Source organism: Ursus americanus, chromosome 1 (assembly GCF_024610735.1).
Source record: "Ursus americanus isolate L20-20 chromosome 1, mUrsAme1.1.p, whole genome shotgun sequence".
Classification (NCBI taxonomy): Eukaryota; Metazoa; Chordata; class Mammalia; order Carnivora; family Ursidae; genus Ursus; species Ursus americanus.
In genome coordinates this window covers 65,418,401-65,443,614 of record NC_142127.1, presented here as the reverse complement: position 1 = coordinate 65,443,614, position 25,214 = coordinate 65,418,401, and the positions used below count along the sequence as shown (strand labels likewise).

Here is a 25,214-nt window from a genome sequence, read left to right as displayed (position 1 = left end):
TAACAAATACCTCAGACTGGGGGACTTAAATAGCAGAATTGATTTTCTCATGATTCTGGAGCCTGGAAGTCTGAGATCAAAGTATCAGCTGGATTCGTTTCTTCTGAGGCCTCTCTCCTTGTCTTGTAGATGGCCATCTTCTCCCTGTGTCCTCACATGGTCTTTTCTCTATGTGTGTCTGTATCCCAGTCTCCTTTTCTCATAAGGACACCAATCATATTAGACTGGGGTCTATCCCAACAACCTCAGCCTAACTTAACTACCTCTTTAAAGAGCCTATCTCCAAATGCAGTCATATTCTGAGGTGCTTGGGGTTAGGACTTCCACATATGCATTTTGCGGGGACACAATTCAGACCACAAAGATGACCTGCAAGGTTACTGACAGTTCCAACAAAATTTAGTAAAGAATGCCAGTGTTTTACTCAAGAGCTCTCTCCTCCCCCGATCAGGAATAAAATGTGTGATAGCAGTTGCGGCCTCCCTGGGCTTCTAAGTCAGAGCGAGGCTGCGCCCTTAGAAAAGGATTGTGAGCAGTTCGCACAACCCAATCTGACTTACATTTATTCATTTATGTAATCTAGGGGATTGCTATTTACTTTTCCAGTGCTTGAGGTAAAGTGAAAGGGTTTGCCAAACAGCGCTAATTAGCGCGTTTGTACAACGGGCAGCACGGTGGGGCGCCAGCTGCACCCCGGCTGAGGTGGTGGAGTCCGCGGCACAGACGTCCTGGAAGCCGACTTTTCTCAGGAATGGTCAGAACTGCCTTGCTTATACTATAGAGGTTCTGAAAAGATCAAATAAACACATAAAGAAAAACTGCACAGTACTGTGCAGATGTGTCAAGTACCATTAAATTAAATGCAAATATTTCAGCAAGGGCAGCCAAGTCTTTAACAAATTCTTTCTGAGCCAGTGCATGAAGAAATGTCCAAGGTTAGGATTCTAACCTCCATTCAAGTCAGCTGGCTTTCCAGAAAGAAAATCCTCTCTGCAATTCCCAGCGACTGCTATCATAAATTACATCGCCTATCTCTGACCAGAAAGTCTATTGTCATGACATGGCCTGGATGAATTTGCATGAATGGCTTTGTGCACATTTCTGACTTATCAGCAAAAGCCATTTGGAGTCTGAGTCCTTGCAGGAGTGGGGGGTGGGGAGGGAGCAGTGAGGTCTGATGTGTGGTTTTTCACACACTAAAACCCACCGCAGTAGAAAGTTAAATCATTCCAGTCAGAGCTCAAAGAATCCACGACATCAAGTCCAACCCTCTTATAGAGACAAGGAAACAGAGGTCCAGCGAGGCAGAACAGGGCCGCAAAATCGGTTGACCAGTGCAAGGCCAAGGTCCCTGCCTGCTTGCCTGATGGCTTTTTTTTTTTTTTTTAAAGATTTTATTTATTTATTCGACAGAGATAGAGACAGTCAGCTGGAGAGGGAACACAAGCAGGGGGAGTGGGAGAGGAACAAGCAGGCTCAGAGCGGAGGAGCCTGATACAGGGCTCGATCCCATAACGCTGGGATCACGCCCTGAGCCGAAGGCAGACGCTTAACCGCTGTGCCACCCAGGTGCCCCCCATGGCTCTTTTGATAGATTATAACAATGTGCTGTGTTCCTGCATGAAGTCAGACCTGGACAAGGGCCTGAGAAGTACCCCTGGATTGGACCAGCAGCGACAGGGCCTGGCAATGTCAGCGTGGTTACGTATCTGGTAACAGCTGTGCTCTTGGATCAAGGAAGTTGGATATATGTTTGAGTTGGCTTTAGAAGACAGTTAACATTTTAAACTTTGATGAATCATTAGGAGGATTGGCATAAGAGGAAAGCAGTAAAGCAAATGCCAGTCAACAGCTGTCCTATATCCTGGATCACGAAAGAAAAGTTTACTGAGAAGCAAAATTTTGTTATGAGAAAAAAAGGGCCAAAAGCCCATTTCTGCTAAGGTAGCCGGAGAAAGCTCAGGTGTCAGTGTTGAGGGAGGACACAAGGTGAGCCAGGATTTCTGCCCCAAGCCGGCAGACTTTGAAGTCATATAAGCAGAAATTGACTATCTGGCTTGGGCTGGATAAGGAACAGAAACTAGGGAGGGGCACCCTGCACACACACCCCTAACAGGTTTGTGAGGAGAGAGTAAAGACAGGGGCTGCTTAAGAGTCTCCATCTTGGGTTGGTCCGACCACAGGCACAGGCTGTGTTCATCAACACTGTGGGTCTCTAGACGAGCCTGGGACGTCTCTGAGATGGGTTGAAAGGAGCCCTGATCTTTTCCATTTCCTGATCCCTGAAGTTGCTCCACAGAAGCCATGGTGAGGAGTCAGCAGCCCTAGCAACACTGGTTTTGAGTCATCACCCTCTCTTCCTCTCTTTCTTAAACTTTTACTGGCTTTCAGACTTAATTCAATGTAATCCCAAATCACAATGCTAAACACCTTCCCTGAAGAGAAAATTAGGTTATGGGTTTTTCAAGAAAGGAAAAAATAGTGCAAAAACAACTACAGTAAACTCCTGCCCCAAACTTGTTAAATATATTTTTATGACTAGAAATTTTGTTCTATTCTTTTTTAAAATAGGAAACTCTCACTGAATATTAGATTTTGTTCAAATCCACTCGTGTCTCCCTTTCTGTGATATTCAGGAAAAAAGAGCATCAATCAACGTCAATTGCCCCAAGAGCTCTGCTTGCTGCAGGCCCCTCACCATGCCTAAGGCCTCATACTAATATTTCTATAACGTTCTCCAATTCTTTAGCACTTTCCCCACTTAGTATCTCATTTATTCCTGCAAATAATCTTCTGAAACAGAAAGGGCAAGAGTTATAATGAGTCCTACTTTACAGCTGAAGAAATCAAGGCCCTGAAAGGTTAGCCAAGTTGCCAGGATCACAAAGCTAGACAGATCGCAGAACCAAGACTCAACTTGAGGTCTTCTGTCAAATCCCACACCCTTCCCAGAGTCAGCAGAGCTCCTCCACCCTGATCATAAGGCTTTGAGGCAAACTGAGGGAAATTTAAAAGGTGCTCTTTTTCATAAACACACAAAAATTAATCACCATTCTACCTTAAAAATCTTGTTTCACAAAAATTTGCTGTGATATTCTACCCGTATTGGAAACATATTAGGTTTCTAACAAAATCTTATTAATAGAACTAAGAATAACTTAATAACTTAGTAGAAATGAAAGAGTATTAGTAATTAATAGTAACTTGATTAAGAGTAATGAAGTGGTAATGAAACCAGTCTTCATCTACTTTGATGGATGCCAACGTTATTATCTGATATACTGAAAAGAGTATGGGATCTGCAAGCCAGAAACCCCGACTGTGTCTCCACTCCACCACTCAGAAGGGTAGACCTTGGGCAAATCATAGCAAATCTGTTCCTTCCTAGGCTTTCATGGTGGATCTGCCCATTCAGCCACCGTACATGCTACCAGGAATGAGTACACATGCAAAAAATAAGTTTGTCACTGACTGACTCACTCCCACAGTCAACTCAACGTTAAGCCACAGGTCCCTCCTATTCTAGTCTCCCCTGACTCTTACAACCTTTGGGAATCCCAGCCCTCTATACTCAGCTAAGGCTCTCCGTGCTCAATCTGTTAGGATACATGTCTTAGTCACCTCAGGCTTCCATAACAAAATACTACAAAACCGGTGGCTTAAACAACAGAAATTTATTTCCTAACAGTTCTGGAAGCTGGAAATCTGAGAACAGGGTGCCAACACTGTCAGATTCTGGGGAGGACCCTCTTCCTGGCTTGCAGAAGGCCACCTTCTCTGTGTCTTGCCATGGCTGATAGAAAGAGCCAGAGCAAGATCACTGGTTTCTTTTTTATAAGGGCACTAATCCTATCATGAAGGCCCCACCCTCATGATTTCATGTAATCTTCGTCACCTCCTAAAGGCCTCATCTCCAAATACCATCACACTGGGTGGGGGTTAGGGCACCAACACATGGATTTCAGGGGGACACAATTCAGTCCATAGCAACAGGCTTCTCTGTTCCCAATACCCACACTCTCTGACACAATTAGGAACCCACCCTAGGGCTCCGTGAACCCTGGCTGCAGGTTCTCAGGTGCTCTACCCTAGACCCCCAGGGAGTCAACATGATCTTTCCAGCAATAGAGGATATCTGGCTCTCAACAAGCTACTGTAAAATGAATATAACATAACTGTTTTGTAAGGTAGTTGTAAAAATAAAAATATTTATGAAAACTATAAATTATAAAGCCTACAATAATATTTTTCCCTTTATTTTTATTGGTGATCTAGAAATTAGAAATGGAAAAAGTGATCTTCTGATTTAGCCTAATTAGGAAACAGAATAAAATGGTTCCCTTTAAAAGATACAAGAATCATCTCTGGAATAATGTATATTCCAGCTATCAGTAGCATTCTTGAGGGAAGGCAATGTAAAAATAATCCTACACTCAGGCATGTGTATTAAAAAATAATAATTGGTTTGTTTGCTGGTCTTGGTGTGCTTTCTTAGTTTACATTGCACTTATCAAATAAGCCTAGGCACAGAAATCACACCTAAGCCATTAGGCTATTTTGGGCATCATATTCCCTCCAGTAGTGTGTTTCTCCAGTGCCTCAGAAATGCAGGGGCCACCATGCCTAAGGGTGAATGGAGGCTCACCCTAGGATGAAGGTCTTGAGTTATGAGTGAATAACATCAAGAGAACATTAGGGATATATTTACCAAAACTTCATGTTCTGACTTTAGGATATAATTTTCATCCCCATCTTAGAAGCACTGAACTTGTCTCTTTTCAATAGTTCTGCTCTCTGATACTGCTTCTAGAGATAACACTGATAGTACCATGTTCCTTGTTTGGGGCAGATGATTTCTCAAAATGGATTTACTAGCTGAAGGGAAGGGAGGGACATAGAGGAGGAAGATGGTTACCGAAAACTTCAAATAATAGGATGGAGCTAGCTGTCCTACATACACATCAGTGTTTCCCGAAAGACATCTCCAGCCTCATCCTCTTCCAAGATCTAGACTTACAAATACAACTTCCCAATGGGCATCTCCACTGTCTCATAAGATTTCCCTAAGTTCCATACTCCAGTATCCTCTTACCCCTCCCTGGGTTCCCTTTCTTGGTTGAGTGGCACCAACACCTCTCTGGTATCCAGTTCATAAAATAACTTCTCCCTTGCTCCATCTATGCTAAATCCTACCCCAAGGTACTCTCACTTTGATTTGCTTTACTCTTTTCCCATTTCCAGTGTCTTAGGTGCCTAAGTTAACATTTCTGTAGCACCCAACATTTTTGTTTGTTTTATGGTCTTCCATGCCATGTGAACCCCATGAGAGAGGTGCCTTGTTTATCTTGTTCAACACTGTATCCTAGAACAGAACCTGGTCTTTAATAAAGACTTTCTTTAAGAAAACACTGAGTGAGCATAATATTTAATTTTGAACTAACTCTATATGATACACAGTAATCATTAGAAACATTAATTTTTGCCATTTATATTCAGCGTGAGTTTTACTCTCAACCACACACTACTTAAAGGCAGCTAATATGGAGAAATAAGAATTTCATTGGGGGGGGGTGAAAGGAATAATTTGAGAGAATGCGGCATTTTAGAGGAATGGAGATTTTACCAGGAAGATATGGAAGAGTGCTTGAGACTGGTGAAAAAGTTGTACCAGACACTGGTCACTCAGAATAGTAAAAGGGAAAACTAAGAGGTGAGACAGGGTTGCTTCAAAGGACAAAATACTTGCTTCCCTACACCTGTGCCCATGAATCTATAAAGTAGCTAAGATCAAAAATAAATAAATAAAGTAGCTGAGATCATGGGCTTTGGAGTCTGAATCATGGGCTTGAGTTTGAATCTTACCTCTGGTATTTACTAGCTAGCTGTGTCACCATGGGCAACTTACGTAACCACTCTGAACCCCTCCTCTCTAAGACAGACATACCAGTGCCTAACTCAGAAGGCCGTTAAAAAGGTTAAATGAGGGCTTGGAGGTGAAGCATTTAGTACATGTCTTTATAAGCACTTTTCTGTAATAAGCCTTCAAATGATACCATCCCAACTATTATTTTTTTTATGTCATCCTGTAATTATATTTTTTGTTAAGGTTGGAGATGTCTTAATTTTTTTGTTGTTTACTCTCTAGACTGTATGGCTCTTCTGAAATTCTGAAGCTGCGAAAACACAAAACCAAACCGAACCCGAACCCTTCATCTGGATTGGCTGGAAAGCGCTAAATCAACAAAGGTAGTGTATTATTAGCGGCTTGTGACTCAGGAAGAAAAAGACTCAATTTCTCTGTAATTCAAGAATGAAGTAAAACGGGCCCCTTCTAAACTAGAGCAAGGTAAATAATGATGATAAATTCACCACCCATGTAGGCATTTTAAAAAAAACCATGGAAGCAGAAATCTGTTCACGTCACCCCTTGCTCAGACTCGCCACTGGCTCCCACTTGTCTTCGATGTGTAACATGCCATCTCTTCATGTGGTCCTCAAGGCCTTCAGTATCCCTGCCCGCCTTGCGGACTTCCTGTTATCCCTCACTCTCGCCTCACGCCGTTCATGCTTGTGGGTTCCTCTGTGCCCCAAGTCTTCACTGGGTGGCTTCTCTTCAGGACTCTGCTCAAATGTCATTTCCTCAGAGGAAGCCTCCCAGCCTCCCCAAGCTAAAACAGTCACCTCTCCTCACTCTGTGAATCCTCATCCTGCATTATTTTTGCCACATGTCACTCATCATTATTGGACATAAAATAACCCGTTTACCGTTTATTGTCTACCCCCACATTTTGTTAGTCCCATGGGGAGCCTCTGTTTATCTTATTACACACTTGATATATCCCCAGGGTCTAGAAAAAGTGCCTGCCACCTAGTGTGTGCTTAATAAATACTTGTTGAAGGAGTCAATTACTAACAGCAGTAGTCAAACTGCCTACCGTTTATAGTTGAGCGCTTAGTGCTGCTATCCATTATCTCATGTAATCTTAACAATGCTCTGAAGTTAGATATAATTATTAACCTCACTTTATCAATGAGGAACCTAAAAGCCTTAACAACATTAACCTGCTGACTTATCTAAGGTCAGACATATGGTAAGTGTGGGATTTTAACCTAGATCAAGTGTGCACGTGTGCATACACACACACATGCTCCCTATAGGTAAACTGGCAAAAAGAAGAATAAAAAAAACAGGATAGCTACCAGACCACCCAAAAATTCTACCAGGGCTTGAGAAAATGACTGACGTCAAGACTAAACCAATGTGGTCCCATCTCCTTCTCATTCTAAATGGAATAAAATGTCTGGCCAACATGCCACAGATTCAGCCAAGGACCGTCCCCGCCCTCGGTCCATGAGGATTGCTCAGCGTGCTCAGCGGGCAGCGGCTGCACACAGTGGCATGGTTCACAGGTACAGGACCGAGACAAATAACATTTACTCTCGTTGATGATGTCTGAGCGTCAGTCTGCGGGGCAAGTTAACAAGTTACTGTTTGCTTACAGATTACTAATCAGAGATGCTGTTTTCAGCAGTGAAAGGATGAAGAAAAGATGCTTAAAACATCAGAAATAAGAATGGAGTGGTGTTCTTCCTTACAGCTGGAACGGCTTTGGAGAGGTATGCTATGAGGTAAACTAAGAAAATCTCCTTCTTATCCACTCTTCAAAGTATCCTACACAATTATATAATTGTAGTCTGCCAAATATTTCCATGGATAAGTAGAAATACAGTTAGCCAGATTACTTAGATTTTTGACTTGTACAAAAACAAAGAAAAAGGCAGTAAATCTACACTGTCAAAGATAATTAAACAACTGGTGCATACTTAGACTCACTGCATGTAATAAACTGTATGATCTTCGGGAATTCACCTGGCTTTTTGGTACCTTAATTTCTTTTTATATATGAAGAAATATAATTACTACCCAAGTCAGGGATGTTGGGCACTTTGATGTTAATTCCCAATAAGATACTTTAAATTTGCACCCTATCTCATTTTAAAGAAACCTGAGGCCATGATACTTATGTAAGGTAGATTTTTAGTCATTTATATTTATGCTACTTAGAGGGAAATACATGGGCAATGTACATATCAGGGGCACAAATTCTCAGTGTTTGATATATTTGGATATAATATGTCTCTAAAATATATACGGCTACACACACACACAATTCTTCTATATGAGGATAATTATATTAGATTCACTATAAATAGACAAGCTTTCAGCTACTTTCCAACAACAACAAAAACTCTGCAGAGAATACATATATCCAGCACTGAAAATGGAAAATTATGAATATTTTTCCATATTTCCTTAAAAAAATAAAATATTACAGATAAAGTAGAGGTTCTCCTTGTCCTCTTTGTTCCCCATCCCAGTCCCCTCCTTTCTACATCCTGTCCAGAAAACGGGGCTAATATGAATTTGAAATGTATTTTTTCTTCTCCAAATTTAAACTTCCTTCTGTACATATAGGTATACCCATAAAAATGTTATAACTTTTAAAATCCATTGTTAAAATGTACATAAATGTACCAAACTATGCCTCATTCTGAAACTTGCTTTTTTTCCCATTCAATGTATTTTAAGAGCTTTTCATGTTGACATATTGATCTAGTCCACTCCTTTTAACTTCTGCATAATCTTCCATCTTATAACTATACTATATTGAATATACTCATTCTCCATTTGATGGATATTTAGACTGTTTCTCTTTTCCACTGTTAGAAAGCTGCATTAGCAAGTAAACATCCATTTACATGTCTTTTTGCATGTAAGTTTTTCCAGGTTGGTATATCGCTCACAATGCAATTTGCAGGCCATAGAAAATGTCTAACTTGAGCCTACCCTGGACTGCAGCATTGTCTCCACACTGTTGTCTAGGTAATGAATTTGTAGGAGCTGTCTTTACTCTTGTTGGTGCACGCTCTGACGAACATTCCGTCAGCCTGTGAGATGGTGAAGGCGACTGCCTGCAACCACAAGTTATAGCTTAAATGGAGTGAGTTCTGCTGTCTTTCATTCAGTGCCTCAGTCAACCAAAGGTAGAAAACAAACCAAATATGACACCTGGATTCACTTATACTACCTTGCAATAATGGCCTTTTGTTCTCAACTAGGAATGGCTCAATTATCAGTAATGCTGTTAGTAACAAGCCAGCCTGGGAGCTCTAATATGGTCACGTATTTCTTTACAAAGTTGTTCTTTTCAAGGGACTATAAAAACCAAATTACTTTCTTTCAACTCTTGATCATAAATTCTTCTACTTTTGAGATTATACAGCTTACAGTTTTTTAATGAGATCTGTATTTGCTTGAAATAGCTCTAAAAGGCTTTTCCTATAAAAATGGATATCAATGTCTTTGAAGGTAAAGTGGGAAGGGAATAGAAAAAATGGAAATCTATCGCATATAATTAATGACAGCGACAATTATAACCATTCTGTATGCCAGCTATTTACAGCTCTAAAAAATGGCACGAAGAAGTCTATAAATAATCTATAGTCATCATACAGAGGGGGGAGAAAATCTCAATTTGACCAAGATGTTTTTGAGAAGAATGTAGTTTTGAAAATCACAAACATTTTCACTTTGCAACCTTAATAATCTGTATGTACACTTATGATATCGTATTAAGCACCTGTGTTTTTATCTTATTCAGTGGCCCTTGTAGCAACATAATATATCTGAAGACTGACATAGTAGTAATAATTTTTAAAAATCAACTGAATGCCCTTCACTGTGCTAAGCAGTTGCCATGTTTTATCTCATACGTCTTTATTAACCCCAAAACTAAGAGGTAGGTACTAAAAGTATCCCTATTTACAGATGACAGAACAGAGATGCAGAAACTTACATAACTTGTCCAAGGCCACACAGTTCTAAATGGCAAAGCCGGGCTCTGAACCAGGCAACGTGACTTCAAGCCTCTGCTCGTAACCATTATGGAGCACTGCCTTTCATGAATAAGGGCAGGAAGAAACCTTCCCCTTGAGAAAGCAGCATTTCCTTTCTCTACTTTTCTTTCTTTCCCTTTCTGCTCCTTACATTCCTTCTCCCTTTATTTTTGTCTCTCCCCCGTTTATGTTGTAGGTCCACTTTATAAACACTCATAGAGGGCTCCTGGCTCAGCTGATGGCATTGGAGGGGAGCTCAGAAAGTCATTTCCTTGATGTAGCAAGCAGATGTAGAAAAAGGTTACAGTAAATACCGTACCACACACTTCCCCCAACACAAAACATTCTTAAGCATGAGAATACCTACTTTAAGCAATAAAGCATAGACCAACATTTCAATAAGGTCAGAAATTTGGAATACAATCTTGAAGACAACCATAATTGATTTTCCTCGGCCCATTTCTCTTCTTTGACCACAAAATTTCCTTGTTGATCTTATCTGTGTTCACAGTTTGAACTATCCCAAATCCGTATCCCCAATCCTAAACTTGGAGATACAATTTAAGCTTCAAGCATGTAGTAGTCAACTATCTGTTAGACATTTCCATCTAGACGTTCCAATTTCAAACTAAATAAACGCAATACTGAATTCAGATCACATTCCCCCAAATCCCCCAAATCGGTATCTCCTTCCTGAATTTCCTATTAGTTTTAGTGGAACCACCATACCCAAACTGGAAACATGGGGATCTCTACCTCATTTCCCACATCCAAACCATTCTGTCAATTTTGTCTCCCAAATCCATCTCTTCCCTCAGTTCCTGTTGGTGCCACTGCAGCTCAGGCCTGTATCACTTCTCCCTGTATCACCTCTCGCTTGGACTATTTTAAGAACCTTCTCAGTGGGTGCCCTGCTTCAAAGTTACCCACTGCATTGCAAGTAAATGCAAATCTGTGGTACTGCCCTGCTCTGAAACTTGCAAAGATTCCCTGCTGCCTCACGGATGAAGTTCATCCCAGCACCCACCTGGCCTTCAACCTGCCAGCCTTAGCGCTAGTCCCTGCATCCCGTGAACCTGGCATTCTCTAAGCCTAAATAACTGTTCAGCTAAACTCAACAAACATGCAGGGTTTTGATCTTTATTGATTGATTTTGAGAGAGAGAGAGAGAGAGAGGACTAGTGCATGGGGGTGGGGGAGGAGCAGTGGGAGAGGGGCAGATTGATCTTTAAGTAAGAGTAACATTTGCTCCTTCAGATAATGTATTACATAATTTCATATTTACTGTGAAAATTAAGTCTTTAAAAATTTTTTTATTATGGTAAAAGTCATTTTTTAAAAAAGAGATAGGATTCCTTGGGGCGCCTGGGTGGCTCAGTCAGTCAAGCATCTGACCCTTGATTTCAGCTCAGGTCATGATCTCAGGGTTGTATGATCGAGCCCCAGGTCGAGCTCCACACTGGGTATGAAGCCTGTTTAGGGATTCGCTCTCTCTATGCCCCTCCCCCCACCCTGAAGAAAAATAATAATAATACTCCTTTAAGAAATAAGGAGAGAAAAAAATTTGCTTAAGGTCCACATCCTTTTTGCTTTTTTATCAAGAGCTGTGAGGACGAGCTGAGAAGCCCAGTCTGGTGAGAGAACTCAGGCAGCCTCTGTCAGGTCCCAGTTGGAAGGCTGCAGGGCTCAGGGCCCCACGGTGGTGCAGCGGCTCTCAGAGAGGCTGCCTGACAGGGCGCAGAGATCTCCAGAGCTGAGGAGACAGACCGAGAGTCTGGGGAGCAGCGTGGAGACTAGGGAGAAGTACTTTACTTTCCAGAGAAGGACAAAATCCAAGATCAAAACCAGAAATCATTTACTCTGTGTGTGTGTATGTAGTTAGACTGATAGTTTATTCACCAAAAGACTGGGCCCCAACTGTGTAACTGTTAAAATACTACGTACTTCAAAATTGGACATGCTATTTTAAAAAATTGTTTTCTGGCATGAATTTTTATTCACTATGAATCCATATAAAAAAGTGTGGCAAATCCACTTCTGACCAACTAGGATATTTACAATTTTTATGGCAGTACTGACTCCTGAAAACAAACTCCCAATAAGACAGTCACAGAATACTGAAAAAACATACATGCATACATTAGAGCCACAGACAGATTCCTCCTTATGATCCTATAAGGAAAACATAGAAGACTATCAATCATGGAAAGATAATTTCTTTTTTTCAACTATTTAATATATGATAGTCTTCTAGTGAGAAGTTTAGAACTGTCCTCATCGCACTCTCAAACCCCTTAGATCTCAACCACCACCACCTGACTGGGCTCCCCAAATTCTTACCACAAGAAACACATCTGTTCTGCTTGAATAGTGGGCATAAGCACAATCTGGCTCATAGAATCTTTAAAAAGTGGTTAAGATAATATGTTTAATGGACAGAATTAAAATCCAAAAGAGATAAATGACCACAAATTGATGGAATCCCAGTAGACTCCAGGGACAGCAGTGTGACCACAAGAGCCTTTTTCTTCCATCACATCATTAAATAAGAAAAGGAAGATATTTTCTGTACATAAAACCAGAAAATTAAGGTAGAATGAGCTGTAGGTTTTTGTTTTTTTAAGATTTTATTTATTTGAGAAAGAGAACACAAGCAAGGGGAAGGGGCACAGTTGCTGAGCAGGGAGCCCCACAACAGGCCTCGATCCCAGGACCCTGAGATCATGACCTGAGCCAAAGGCAGACACCTAACCAACTGAGCCACCCAGGTGCCCCTGAGCTGTAAGGTTTTTAAGTAATGAGTAACTAATAATGCTTAGGGAAAAAACAAAAAACAAAAAAACAAACAAGTATAAGCTTCATGGTTTACTACCAAAATTAGTAGTAAAACTGCTAGGATTTTATCATGAAAATATACACCTCAGACAAAAGGCAAAGACAGAAAAGAAACTTCTTTTCTTAGCACGTGAGAAGAGCCTAACAATTTCTTTGAAAACAGAACGCATACTCATACTCTATACAGAGTCAATATTTAATTAATGCTAGTGACTGATGAAACCATAACATCCAGGAACTCTGCGCGCTTGTAAGACCTAATGGAGTACCTTTCCGGGAATAAATGTGATTGTAAAGATGCTTCTTTGAGGGACCCCTGGGTGGCTCAGTCAGTTAAGCGTCCACGTTCAGCTTAGGGCCCTGGGATCTCAGGGCCCTGGGATCAAGTCCTGTTATCCCTCTGCCTGCTGCTCCCCCTGCTTGTGTGCTCTCTCTCTGACAAATAAATAAATAAAATATTTTTTTTAAATGATGCTTAGTTGAGGAGAGAAGCCCCTCAGACACTCAAACTGAAAAGAAGTGTCTAAATGCATCATGGTCAATCCACAAAGTTCAGAGAATGTAAACATGACCTGGACAGAGTTAAAGGACATTCCAAGTCCTTAACATTACAAGACTCTTTTCAAATTGGTCCCACTGAATGTGCCTTGGGGACCCTGTGGGTCTGGGAACCATCTACACAATGCTTGACTTTGTTTAGTGACAACAAACGGGTCAAAGATTCGAGAAACAAAAGCAGCAGGACACAGCCTCCCAAAGCAAAACCAACCAAACAAGAAAAAAATATTCACAATTGTTTGGGGAAAAGAATGATTCGAGGCTGAAGCTTTAAATTAAATCAAACTATTTAAGTTATTAATTAATTAAAGTCTTCAGTTAATAGGAAAGGAAAAATGATCACTGTTTCTTAAATCTTGTCAGTATCTATTTCTCCTTTTTAATTTCTCAGAGACAGACTTAACAATTACCACACACAAATGCACATGCTTGCTTGCTTTCAGTTACAGCAATTTCAAATTTTAGGGAGAGATATGCCATACTGTTCTCTGAGGTAAGGATGCTTAAATGTAGCTGGCTCTACATTTTAGATGCAACAACAGAGCAGGAAGACTTGTAAAAAGCAAGGTACTGTTCAGTCAACTTCAAACATTAACGGTGAGAAATATTACATAAGAAACACTAGACATTTATAGTTTTTTAACTAAAAAGATTACATGGGAAATTTAGGTAAAAGGAAGATTTTTAAATGTCCCATGTCTTCATGGCAGACAACAATGCAGAGATGGCTGTAATAATCAGAAAAAAATCATGTAAGAATCTCCTCCATGTAATACCATGGATTAGCGATTATGGTGGGTTACAGCCTCATTAAATATAATGGACATCTTCATCGACCATGTGTTCGAGCTCTGTGTCAGCGAGGGGCTGAGAGTAACTGAAGGCTGAAAGAACCTAATCCACTTTATTCACTTAAAGCCTCCTTCACAAATGCATCGGACCAGTGGACCCTTCAAAGTCCACAGAATAATCTAGTTCACTAAATTTGTGCTCCTATACCTGAAAACATTTACTGCAAGAGCCTCTTAGCGTACAGACAGGAAGCAGCGTTTTTTGTTGGTTTTAGATAAGCCAAGTAGGTTCAATACTTACTTCCTTTTGTTTCTATTTTAAGGAGGAAGAGCAACAGAAAGCCCCATTGCCATTCCAACCCCACCCCCAACACAAATGACAATTTCCTTACATGTGCTAAAAGGAGCTGTAAATTATAAAAAGATGAGATTCAATTGCTGAGGCGCAGCAATAGTAAGCATGTTCTTACCTGATGTGGCCAATCAATTCAATAAGCTTGTGACTAAAAAAATAAGCTGTCAGCTCAGACACATGACTCAGGACTGAACAGACCCCAAAGAGGGTTGTAGTTCCATTCAAGTCTTCCAAATGCCAGTAGAGAAAGGTGAACACAAAGCCGTATCCAAACCCCATGAACCATGCCACGAACAACACAGAGCCATACTGCACACTGCAGAGCAGTCTGATTAAGTCCCAAAAGTTGAAGGCCTGTGAGTGGCTCACGGTGGTTGGTGTCTCCTCAGAGGACTCTGTGGAGCTGTTCCTCTCCACTTGAGGGATCTCCACCTCTTTGCCTTTATTTTCATTGTTTTTGAAATGGTTGTAGCGGAACCGGAACTGAGTGGCAACGATCAAAGCCATGGTCATGAGAACTCCAAAGACAATGAAGACGATCTGGTAGTTCCGATACTCAGGGGGTTTACACCCCTTTCCATCGATGAGCACTTCTATGTGAGTGTAGTCAATCCCGATGCCAACAGACAGCATTGCCAGGCCCCAGCCCAGGGAGCCCCACATCCGCTGCAATCCATAGCGATCTCTGTGTTTTCCCAGATACTGGAGTGTTACTGTGTCCACAATGGTGACAGAAGAGGCACTGAAAAATTCTCCTATTATGACGACTACCAGGATCACCAGGAATATAGCCTCAACTTCTTGTTGATCGTAAACAAGAGTGACTTGATCAGAAGGTAAAGATTTGGTGGTAGTGACAATAGTGGTGCTTGTCTCTCTGGTTATGTTCCCTGGGAAGGCAGGAGTTGCTGTGCTCGGACTCAAGGTAAAGTCCATAATATGGTCAGTAATTTCATCTGTCTGAGGTTGCAGGGTGGGCGCACTGGTCTTGTTTGGAGCTGTCGAAAAGATGACAGTTTCTGTGACATTGGGCCCTGTTTCTAATATCACTGGCCACATGGAAGGGAGCAGGCTCCTTTTCTCACGCATTCTTGGTGATGTGGGAATGGAAGAGTTGGTTGGCGGGATAGTTAACAGGTGACTTGAATTAGTCGGGCGAGATGTTGGGGGAATCTTTGGTACACATCTCAAGGTAGCAGGTTTGACAAATCCGATGCCCAGGTTGAATAAAACCCAACACAAAAGAGAAAAGAGGAGGACAATTTTGCCTTTTTTAAAGCGATCTGCAACTACACCCCAAAAGGGGGCACTGCAGAATTCGATGAAGTATCGGATACCTACTAGCAATCCACTCTGGCTCGGTGACATTCCCAGCTGTTTATAATACACAGGCAAAAGTGGGTAAAGAGAGCCATATGCAGAGTAAAAGAAAAAATAGAAGACCTTGGATATCAGAAGATCATTGTTTATTTTGACACAATGTTTCTCTATCCAGTCTATTTCCTCCTCAGGAATGGCTGCTGTCTCTGTGGAGGTGGGTGTTTCATTGGAAGGTGGTTCTGGTTCCCTGGAAATACCATTAAAGGGATCAGCAAGCACATACTTTCTCTTCTGTTCCTCTTCATCATCAGTTAAGATGGCGACTTTATCGTCTGACGCCATGGCTCACCACCACCATCAGAAAGGTTATGACCTTCAGAATCGTGATTGTTGATCTGTAAAGTAAAATTTAAAAGGTGGTTTAGTATGAAAATAATATCTAAACCCAGAGTTTCATCTTGCAAGAAGCTGAGGAGTTTCAAACTACACCTAAAAATAGTAATTGTGAGAGAGAATTCTCCCATTCATCACTTGCAGCCATACAATACTAAAAAAGAAAAATAGCTTTCAAAGAATCAAATACTCTTTGTGGCCACTGACTGACTAATTGCATGTTCTAATGGCAGGTTTATAGCTCAGGTTCATTCTCAGATCTTTTCATTGATTCCTGGAGAAATTGTACAAATGATAGGGATTATGTCTAAACCAAATATAGAGAATTGAAAATAAATAGTATTTACAGTTTCTTGGTTTTACTTTTCAAACAAATCCATTGCATGTTTGAAGTGCAGAACTTTTAGAAAATGAAGGTAGCTAAAACTGTTCAGTTTCTATAGAAAAACAGAAATAAGCTTTTAACCACAACCACAAATGTGATGAGAAAGAGGGAGTCAACTGCACGTTGGCAGCTGGAGTTGGTCACAACAGCCACGACAAAGATATCCTGGTAAAGAAATAGTCTTTATGTTGTATATATTCCATATGTTTCTCCAGATGTGCTTTTATGGATTGAAGTTTTAAGAAAACGTCAGAAAAAAAATAGCAGATACCGTTTATTGAGTGCTTACTCTGTGCCAGGCAACACTTAAAGATCTTTAAGTGTGTTAATTCATATTTATCACAATATCCCTATCATCTTCTCCATGCTACAGAAGAGAAAAATGAGGCACGGTGAGCTTCAATAACAGAAGTGGCAGAATGAGGGTCCGAATCCTAATATCATGGCTTTAAGCTGCACTCTCTAATGCACCACAATAAACTGCCAAATGCTACATTCTGGGCAATAAAATACTATTAAACCTTTTTATAAGACAGGGTGCTTCATATGAAAGATAAGCAATACATCAGTGGCATAAATTTATAGGAACTGTGCCACGTCCCATCAGAATTTCCCTTTCTTCCATTATACAGATAATTAAAGAGTCCGAAGGTCTTGCTTGCATCAAGATTTGTCAAGCTGCGATCAATATATTCTGATGTAGGAGGTATATACGTTAAATACATAGTAATTCCTTCTCTACCAGAGAGGAATAACTTCACTTGCTACCCCTTGGAATAGATCTTGCTCTCCCTTTTTCCCAAAAGGAAGACTAACTTGCTGAAAATCTTCCAGAATCAGGCTTGCAAACATTTAAAAAAGAGCTGCTAGGTGGACAGTGGAAACACCATGTAATAAGACCTGCGTAATAAGTCAGTTGATCTTTTACCCCCCGAAGCCAGGTGTCAATGTAGCTGTAAGTATTAAAAATGTTCATGTGCTTATTTTTAGATTTAAGCAATCTTTTTATTTGAGGTAAAATTCACACAACAATAAATTAACCGTTTTAAGTAAACAATTCAGTGGAATTTAGTGCATTCACAATGTTGTGCAGCCCCCACCTCTATCTAGTTCCCAAGTCATGTTTTCCTTCACGCGAAAGGAAAACCTGTCTTCCCCACAAAACATCAAGGAAAAGCAAAACCCTGTCTTTTTTTTTTCTCAACGTTCTAGACTTATGTTTCTTCCATCATCAGTGCCTTCACCAATCCAGGTCAGCAGCTCCAATTCCATCTCATCACCTGAAGAACAATAATTCTCCTTTGGATTATTTTCTAAATTAATTTCATTTCTGAGCTCAAACTTAAAAGAAATATTTGTTGTTTTTAAAGTGTATAAAAATTATACGACAGTTCTGGGTGAAGATGGCAGACTGAGCACATCCAACTTCCATCCCTAGACGCCACTAAAATGACCACACACACACACACACACATTTTTAAAGCCATAATCCAAGCTAGAAGAATTAAAGAGCTCATAAATGGAGCAATAAAATAAGATTCTGGAGGCCAGAATTAGACAATTGGTAAATAACTTAGTAGATCTCAGAAAACTGAAACCTTGGTCGACAGTGGGGAAAGCCAGTAATAGAATTTATTACTCCGAATCCTTCAGAGTCTCATGGGTTGGCCATATGAGGTTGAAGTGCAAGTAAGAGTGTGTGAGTGTGTGTGTGTGAGTGTGTGTGTGGGGGGGAGGCTGCTGCTAATGGAAAGTCTGAATTCCAACTAAGAACACTCAATCGCCTTCGTTCCACATAGCTAACCAGACAACTAGAGGTTTTTCCCCTCTGGAAAGAATAAAACAGAGGTTCTGCTGCCGTACAGAAACAGCTGGAGTTGAGAGTAGGGGTACCATACTGAAAAAAGGCATTAATGAACATGTACATCCTGATTCCAAGCCTTAGCCCTGCCCCGAACCCCCATCCCACTTCCCTCACGAGGTTTCCAGAAGCTGGCAAGGCTATCATCCTCCATGCAGGAAACTGGAAGTTTCTTCTCTGAGGATCCTGCCACTGAAGCCTCCCTAACTGAACAACCCACCAAATCACTCTACATGGAAGTTCAGAGTAATCAAGCCCTATCACTAAATATGAACAGTCATCCAGAATTGTAAAACATTTGAAGAAAGTACCTTACGTGAAAGTTAGAACCAAAACAAACAGAAAAAAAAAACCAACATGGAGAAGACAGGAGCTATGTGAGGAGGAAAATATTTCCTAAATATATTATTTTCAGAAGAAAAGAAATGCAACTATGAAACAAAAATAAGATAATACATATTTTTTAAGAAGAAGGAGGATGAAGGGAAATAAAAGGAATGCTTGAATGAAAAAGTTACGGAAATTTTTTGTGGAAAAAATAGCATAAATGATGAAGGGATGAGGTTGAGGAACGTAAATCGGTACACTACTTTGATAACTGTTTGGGAACAGCTGTCAAACCTGAAGGTACACCTGATGACAGCTCCTTGATATGTACTAAATAGTAATGTATTCACCAAATGACATCTACAAAAATGTTCACAGCAGAACAGTTTTAATAGCTCAAAACTGGGAACAACCTATCTATAGCAGAATAAATAAACTGTTATATTCATATAATGAAATACTGTACAGCAGTAAAAATGAACAATTACAGTTTCATACAATGACAAAGATGCATCTTACAAACATAATATGGACTGAGAAAAGAAGCAGAAGAGCATATCCCATATGATTCCATTTATATAGAGTTACAGAAGCAAGCAAAACTAATTTATGGTGTTAAAAGTCAGGGTAGACTTTTGCTTCCAAAGAAATTAAGTAGACACAGTTTTCCCTACTGCTCCTGCTAAGTACAACTAAAAATCTCGGACATTATATATAAAGCAAATACAGAAGACTCTGAAAGGTAGACAGAAGACGACGAACCAGCTAGGACCCTGGTACCCAAAGAACAACACAGGGATGAATGGGGCTAAAGAACTTGGAAAGACCAGCGAGTGCAAACCAAACAAACACAAAAGAAACTCAAAACCAAACAACAAACAACAACAACAACAACAAAAAACAGAACAAAAAACCCACAAAGCCCTCTCTGGCTAAAGGATGAGGAAAAATGCAGCCTAGAAAAACAGAAAACTTAAATGATAACTGCTCTACTCCAGCCAAATACTACAGAGTGGGGCTTGGGGTTGTGGGGTAATGTGTCCTGACTCCCACCCCCACCAGCAAAGGTTACAGGGGGAGCACAGACTTCCACACTCACCAGGCTATAATAGAGCACCCCAACCCCTAAGCTGAGGTAGTATCAGAGAATGCCAAGTAGGGAGCTGGGACTTTCATCACTGCTAGGTGGTAATGAGGCCATGTCCCCAAGACATCATCAGTGGAGAACACTGGGGGATCCTGGACTTACAACCCCACCCGGGGTGGTGTGAGGAGGGCCTAATAGAGACTCATGACTTTTACCACCACCTAGCACTAACAAGATTCCTCTCCCCACCCCCACTGTGGTGTCAGTGGAAAACACATAAGGAACAATAATGAGGCACTCCTATATCTTCTAGGCAGGGAAGTATCGGTGGATACCTAATGGTGAGCCAGAACACCCATCTCTACTTCACAGTAACAAGGAGCTCCTTCACCCGCAGGTATCAAGAAGGGGAGTGAGTGGGGAACCTGGACTTCAACCTCCATCTAGCTGTAATGAGGCAATATCTCCAATTCCCCTGCTAGAGCATGTCAGAAAAATCCAGCTAAAACAGAGGCTTAAATACGATCCAGAGTTTCATAACACAATACCCCAAATGTCCAAGTTTCAATAAAAATAATGCATACCAAGAACCAGCGAGACTTCAAAAAGTGCCTCAACAAGCAATTACAAACATGCTTGGAAAAAAATGAAAAAATCCTTAACAAAAATCCTTAACAAACTATTAGAAAAGAAAATTTGGCAATGTATAAAAAGAATGGTACACAAAAAGATTTTGACAAAATTAAACACTCATTCATGAAAAGTCTCAGAAAAATAGGAATAGAGAGAAACTTCCTCAATTAGATAAAGATCATCTACAAAAACCTACAGGTAGGTAACATTACACTTAGTGGTGAAAGACTGAATGCTTTTTCTCTAAGATAGGGAACAAGGCGAGACCATCTGGTCTTACCACTCTTATGCAACAAAGCGTTGGGAGCTCTAGCCATTTCAGTAAGGACAAAAAAGAAAAAGGGTATACAGATCAAAAAGAAAGAAAGAAATGGTGTCTGTTTGCAGCTGACATGATTGTCTGTGTAGGAAATCCCAAGAAATCTACAAAATCTCCTGAAAAGAAGAAATATTTGAATATAAATTAATACAAGGGACTATATGCTGAAAACTATAAGATACTGTTGAAAGAAATAAAAATCTAAATAAATGGACAGAGGCACCTGGTTGGCTCAGTCAGTTAAGCATCTGACTCTTCATCTCAGCTCAGGTCTTGACCTCAGGGTCATGAATTCAAGCCCTACATTGGGCCCAGCATGGAGCCCACTTAAAAAAGGAGAAACATACCCATGTTCATGAATTGGGACATTCAATGCAGCAAAGATTTCAATTCTCCTTAAATTTATACGCAGGTTTAACACAATCCCTACCGAAATCTGAGCAAGATTTTCTTATAGATATAGAAAAGATTATTCTAAAATTTATATGAAAAGAAAAGGAAAAAAAAAAGCTAAAAAAGCTAAAGCAATTTTGAAAAAGAAGATTTATTATGGCTACAGAGTAATCACGACTATGTGGCCCTGGCAGAAGAATAGACACACATCAATGGAACAGAACAGAGAACCCAGGAATAAACTATACAAATATGCCCAACTGGTATTTCAAAAACAATTTGATGGAGAGAAGATAATCTTTTCAACAAATGGTGCTAGAGCAAAAAAATGAACATCAGCCTAAGTCTCACACCCTATATGACTATTAACTCAAAATGGAGTGTGCATTTAAATGTAAAATGTACAACTACATAACTTTTAGGGAAAAAAAATCCAGGAGGAAATCTTCAGGCTTTAGTGCTAGGCAAAGAGTTCTTAGACTTAATACCAAATGCATGATTCATAAAAGGAAAAATTGATAAATCAGACTTCATCAAAATTAAAAAATCTTGTTCTGCAAACATCTCTACTAAGAGGATGAAAAGACAAATTATAGGGGCGCCTGGGTAGCGCAGTTGTTAAGCATCTGCCTTCGGCTCAGGGCGTGATCCCGGCGTTCTGGGATCGAGCCCCACATCAGGCTCCTCTGCTATGAGCCTGCTTCTTCCTCTCCCACTCCCCCTGCTGTGTTCCCTCTCTCGCTGGCTGTCTCTCTGTCACATAAATAAATAAAATCTTAAAAAAAAAAAAAAAGAAAAGAAAAGACAAATTATAATAGGAGAAAATATTTGCAAGACACATTCAACAAATGACCAATATCTAGAATATATAAAGAATTCTCAAAACTCAACAGTAAAAAATAAATAAACAAATAAATAAATAAATAAAATCTGAACAATCCAATTAGAAAATAGACATAAGACATGAAAAGACATTTCACCAAAGAGGAGATACAGGATATAGAGATGCAAATAAACGTAGGAAAAGATGTCCCTTGTCACTAGCCATTAGGGAAATGTAAATTTAATTAAAAACATATCACTACACATGTGTAACAATGGCTCAAGTTAAAATAGTGACAACGCCATATTCTGACAAGGATAAGAAGAAACCAGATCACTCATACATTGCTGGTATGGATATAAAATGGTATAGCCGCTCTGGAAAGCAGTTTGGCAGTTTCTTAACAATCGAAACACGTGACGACCATATGACCCAGCAATCGCGCTTCTGGGCATTTATCTCAGAGAAATGAAAAAAATTTCACACAAAAACCAAGACACAGATATTTATAGCAGCTCTATTTGTAATATGCCCAAACTGGAAATGACCAGATGTCCTTCAGTGGACAAACAGGTCTACAAACTGTGGCACATCGACAGCATGGAGTATCACACAGCAATAAAAGGGAACAAACTACCGGTACATACAGTAACCTGACGAGATCTCCAGAGATCTCAAAAGATTCCGCACTGTATGATTCCACTCATGTATCATTCTTGGAATGACAAATTATTGAAATGGAGAACACATAAGGGATTGCCGGGGTTCCATGGGGAGCAGAGGCAGAAGGAAAGCAGTGGTAGCCACAGAAGGGAGACATGAGAAATTCAGGTGGTGATAGAATGTTCTAAATCTTGACCGTATCCGTGTCAGTATCCTGGTGTGCTGTTGTACTAAAGTTTTACAAGATGTTACCACCGGGGAGAAGTGAGCACGGCATACATGGACTATCCACGTATATACGTATGTATAACTATGTATAACTTCTTACAACTGGGTGTGAATCTACAGTTATCTCAAAACAATAAGCTTAATTTTTAAAATAGGAGTTCCCCTTGGGGAAGGTAGTGACTAGATGGGGTTCTAGGGTGCTGAGAATTTTATGATTTTTTGTTCTGCAAACATCTCTACTAAGAGGATGAAAAGACAAATTATAATAGGAGAAAATATTTGCAAGCTGGGTCTTTATCGTATGGATGCATTCGATGTGTAAAAAGGTCACTGATGTATATTATTTTTTTCAATAAAAATGAACTTAAGAACTTGAAATATGAAGAAGAAAAAAAGAAGAGAGGTGAAAGTAGGAGAGAAAGGACAAGGAAAATATAGGATCCACCAGAAAGTCAAGTATCTAAAAAACTGGAACTCCAAGAAGAGAAAATGAGGGAAATTAAGAAAAGGAAATTGTTTTAATCCAAAAAAAATTCTTAGAACTGAAAGCTCTGAATTATCTGACTGAAATGACCCACTGAGTGCCCAACGCAGAGAATAAAACAGACCCAAGCCGAAGCACACGATGAAGATCTCAGAGCGCTGGGACACACAGATGACCCCGCAGAGTTTCAGAGAAGAAAATGGATCACACACTGAGGATCAGGAACCAGAGATGGCTTCAGATTTCTCAACAATAACAGTGGGAGCTCTGGCCAGCCAGATTATTATTCAAGTTTATAGGTGAAATAAAGACATTTTACCTACGTAATTTCTCAAAAAACATTCCTCTTGTGTACCCTTTCTCAGATTGTGTGCCACCAAAACAAGGGAGTAAATCAAGAGAGAGTAAGACAGGGGATACAGGACATGAAAGACCTGACGTGGGAGAGAGGCAGAGACACAGCACTCTGGTGACTGGAGACCCCCGCGTGACAGCCGCACGCCAGAAACACAGGGCAGCGGGTCTAGCAGGGGGTGGGTCTGAAGGCCCCCAGACAGCCTGTGACAGCAAAATGACACCGACAGAATAACAGTACATCTGAATGTCCCAAGAGGAAATTTAGATAATTGGTGAAGAGTTTAGGGATGAATTAGCGGTAAGTACAGAGAAAGTTAAGTACACAAAACATTACAAGAAAACGAAAATTTGCACAGGAGAAGAAAAATAATCATAGTTTACTACATGTCTCAGCTGTGATTACACAGTCATACTAATGCAAACAGTGAATACTGAAGTCACCAAATTGCCACATCACCACATTGGGAAGATTCGAAATGAGAAGGCTGAAGAGGTATAGAGAGCTGGGGCAGGAAAGAAGAGTTAACTCTGTATCTTCCATGGTGAGAAGTCAGTAGATAATGCCTACTCTTAAAAATCAGGAGTTAAGAATACAAGGATTTTATTTAAAAATACACAGGTGAATATCAAAATGGAAGACTAAAATGCAGAGGAAGGAGTCGCCTCTGGTAAGGAAATGAGTGATGGGGTAGAAACTGGTTGTTGTTTTACTTTTAAACAAGCTTTATAAACTTGTTCATCTTCTTAAAACAACTTTGTACATGCCTATCTCTTCTTTAAAAAATAAAAATCAAAACTAAAAAAGAAATACGCAGTCATGTGAGCTTTATCTCTGTAAAAGACAATAATTAAAAGCAGCTACCAATACCCTTCTATCACAGACTAAAAATAGTTTTTAGAGTACAGAGTGAATTCTGACTATGAATTCCAATCAGGTGGGCTTTAATTATCTTCCATAAATCAACCACTGAGTCTTCAACAAGTAGGTCATAGAAGGACACCAAGTCCTTTTAAAAGGGCGTAAGTCTCTCTGACTTACCCAAGTGATGCTGGGAACTGATGCCCAAATGCTAATTCAAAGCTGCAAAATACCTTACATTCGAACGTTGATTTAAACATTGATGAGTGACTTTCTCCCAAACCATTCTTTCCTCACCATCTTATTCAATGATTTTGATTATCATAAGGTCATGCAAGGTTTCTCTTGTTCCATGAGTCCAGATGTTAAGAGGTTCCCTAAATATCAAGAAATGCAAAGTGGTTACAGGAATGTTCCTCTCCTATAACATTCAGTACCTTTGTATGAATGCCAAATCCAGTGACTTTTATAAGAATTTCAATTCTAAAAACATAAACAAAAACTTTTAGCTTCAATTCAGGCAGGACACTAATGTTTAGACTAAATATTTTCAGGTTATATTTAGATTTTTGAGGGAAAGGAACCAAAACAATCACATTTAAAACACAGTGACAAAATACAGTTTAACTACAGTCATCTGTGCAGT

The 25,214-nt window shown here is 40.0% G+C and overlaps 1 protein-coding gene across 3 annotated transcripts in view; it reads right to left on the bottom strand.

Annotated features, from left to right (window-relative positions):
• Positions 1-25,214, bottom strand: part of MFSD6 (major facilitator superfamily domain containing 6) — a 64,708-nt gene that overhangs the window by 27,088 nt on the left and 12,406 nt on the right. For 2 of the 3 annotated variants that reach the window (XM_045806338.2, XM_045806340.2), the window contains exon 2: positions 14,552-16,151. In XM_045806338.2, coding sequence (XP_045662294.2) covers positions 14,552-16,098 — 1,547 coding nt within the window. In that variant the 5' untranslated portion in view covers positions 16,099-16,151. Of the gene's footprint in view, positions 1-14,551; positions 16,152-24,748; positions 25,018-25,214 lie in introns of those variants that run through there. The other variant, XM_045806339.2, reaches the window with a different exon arrangement.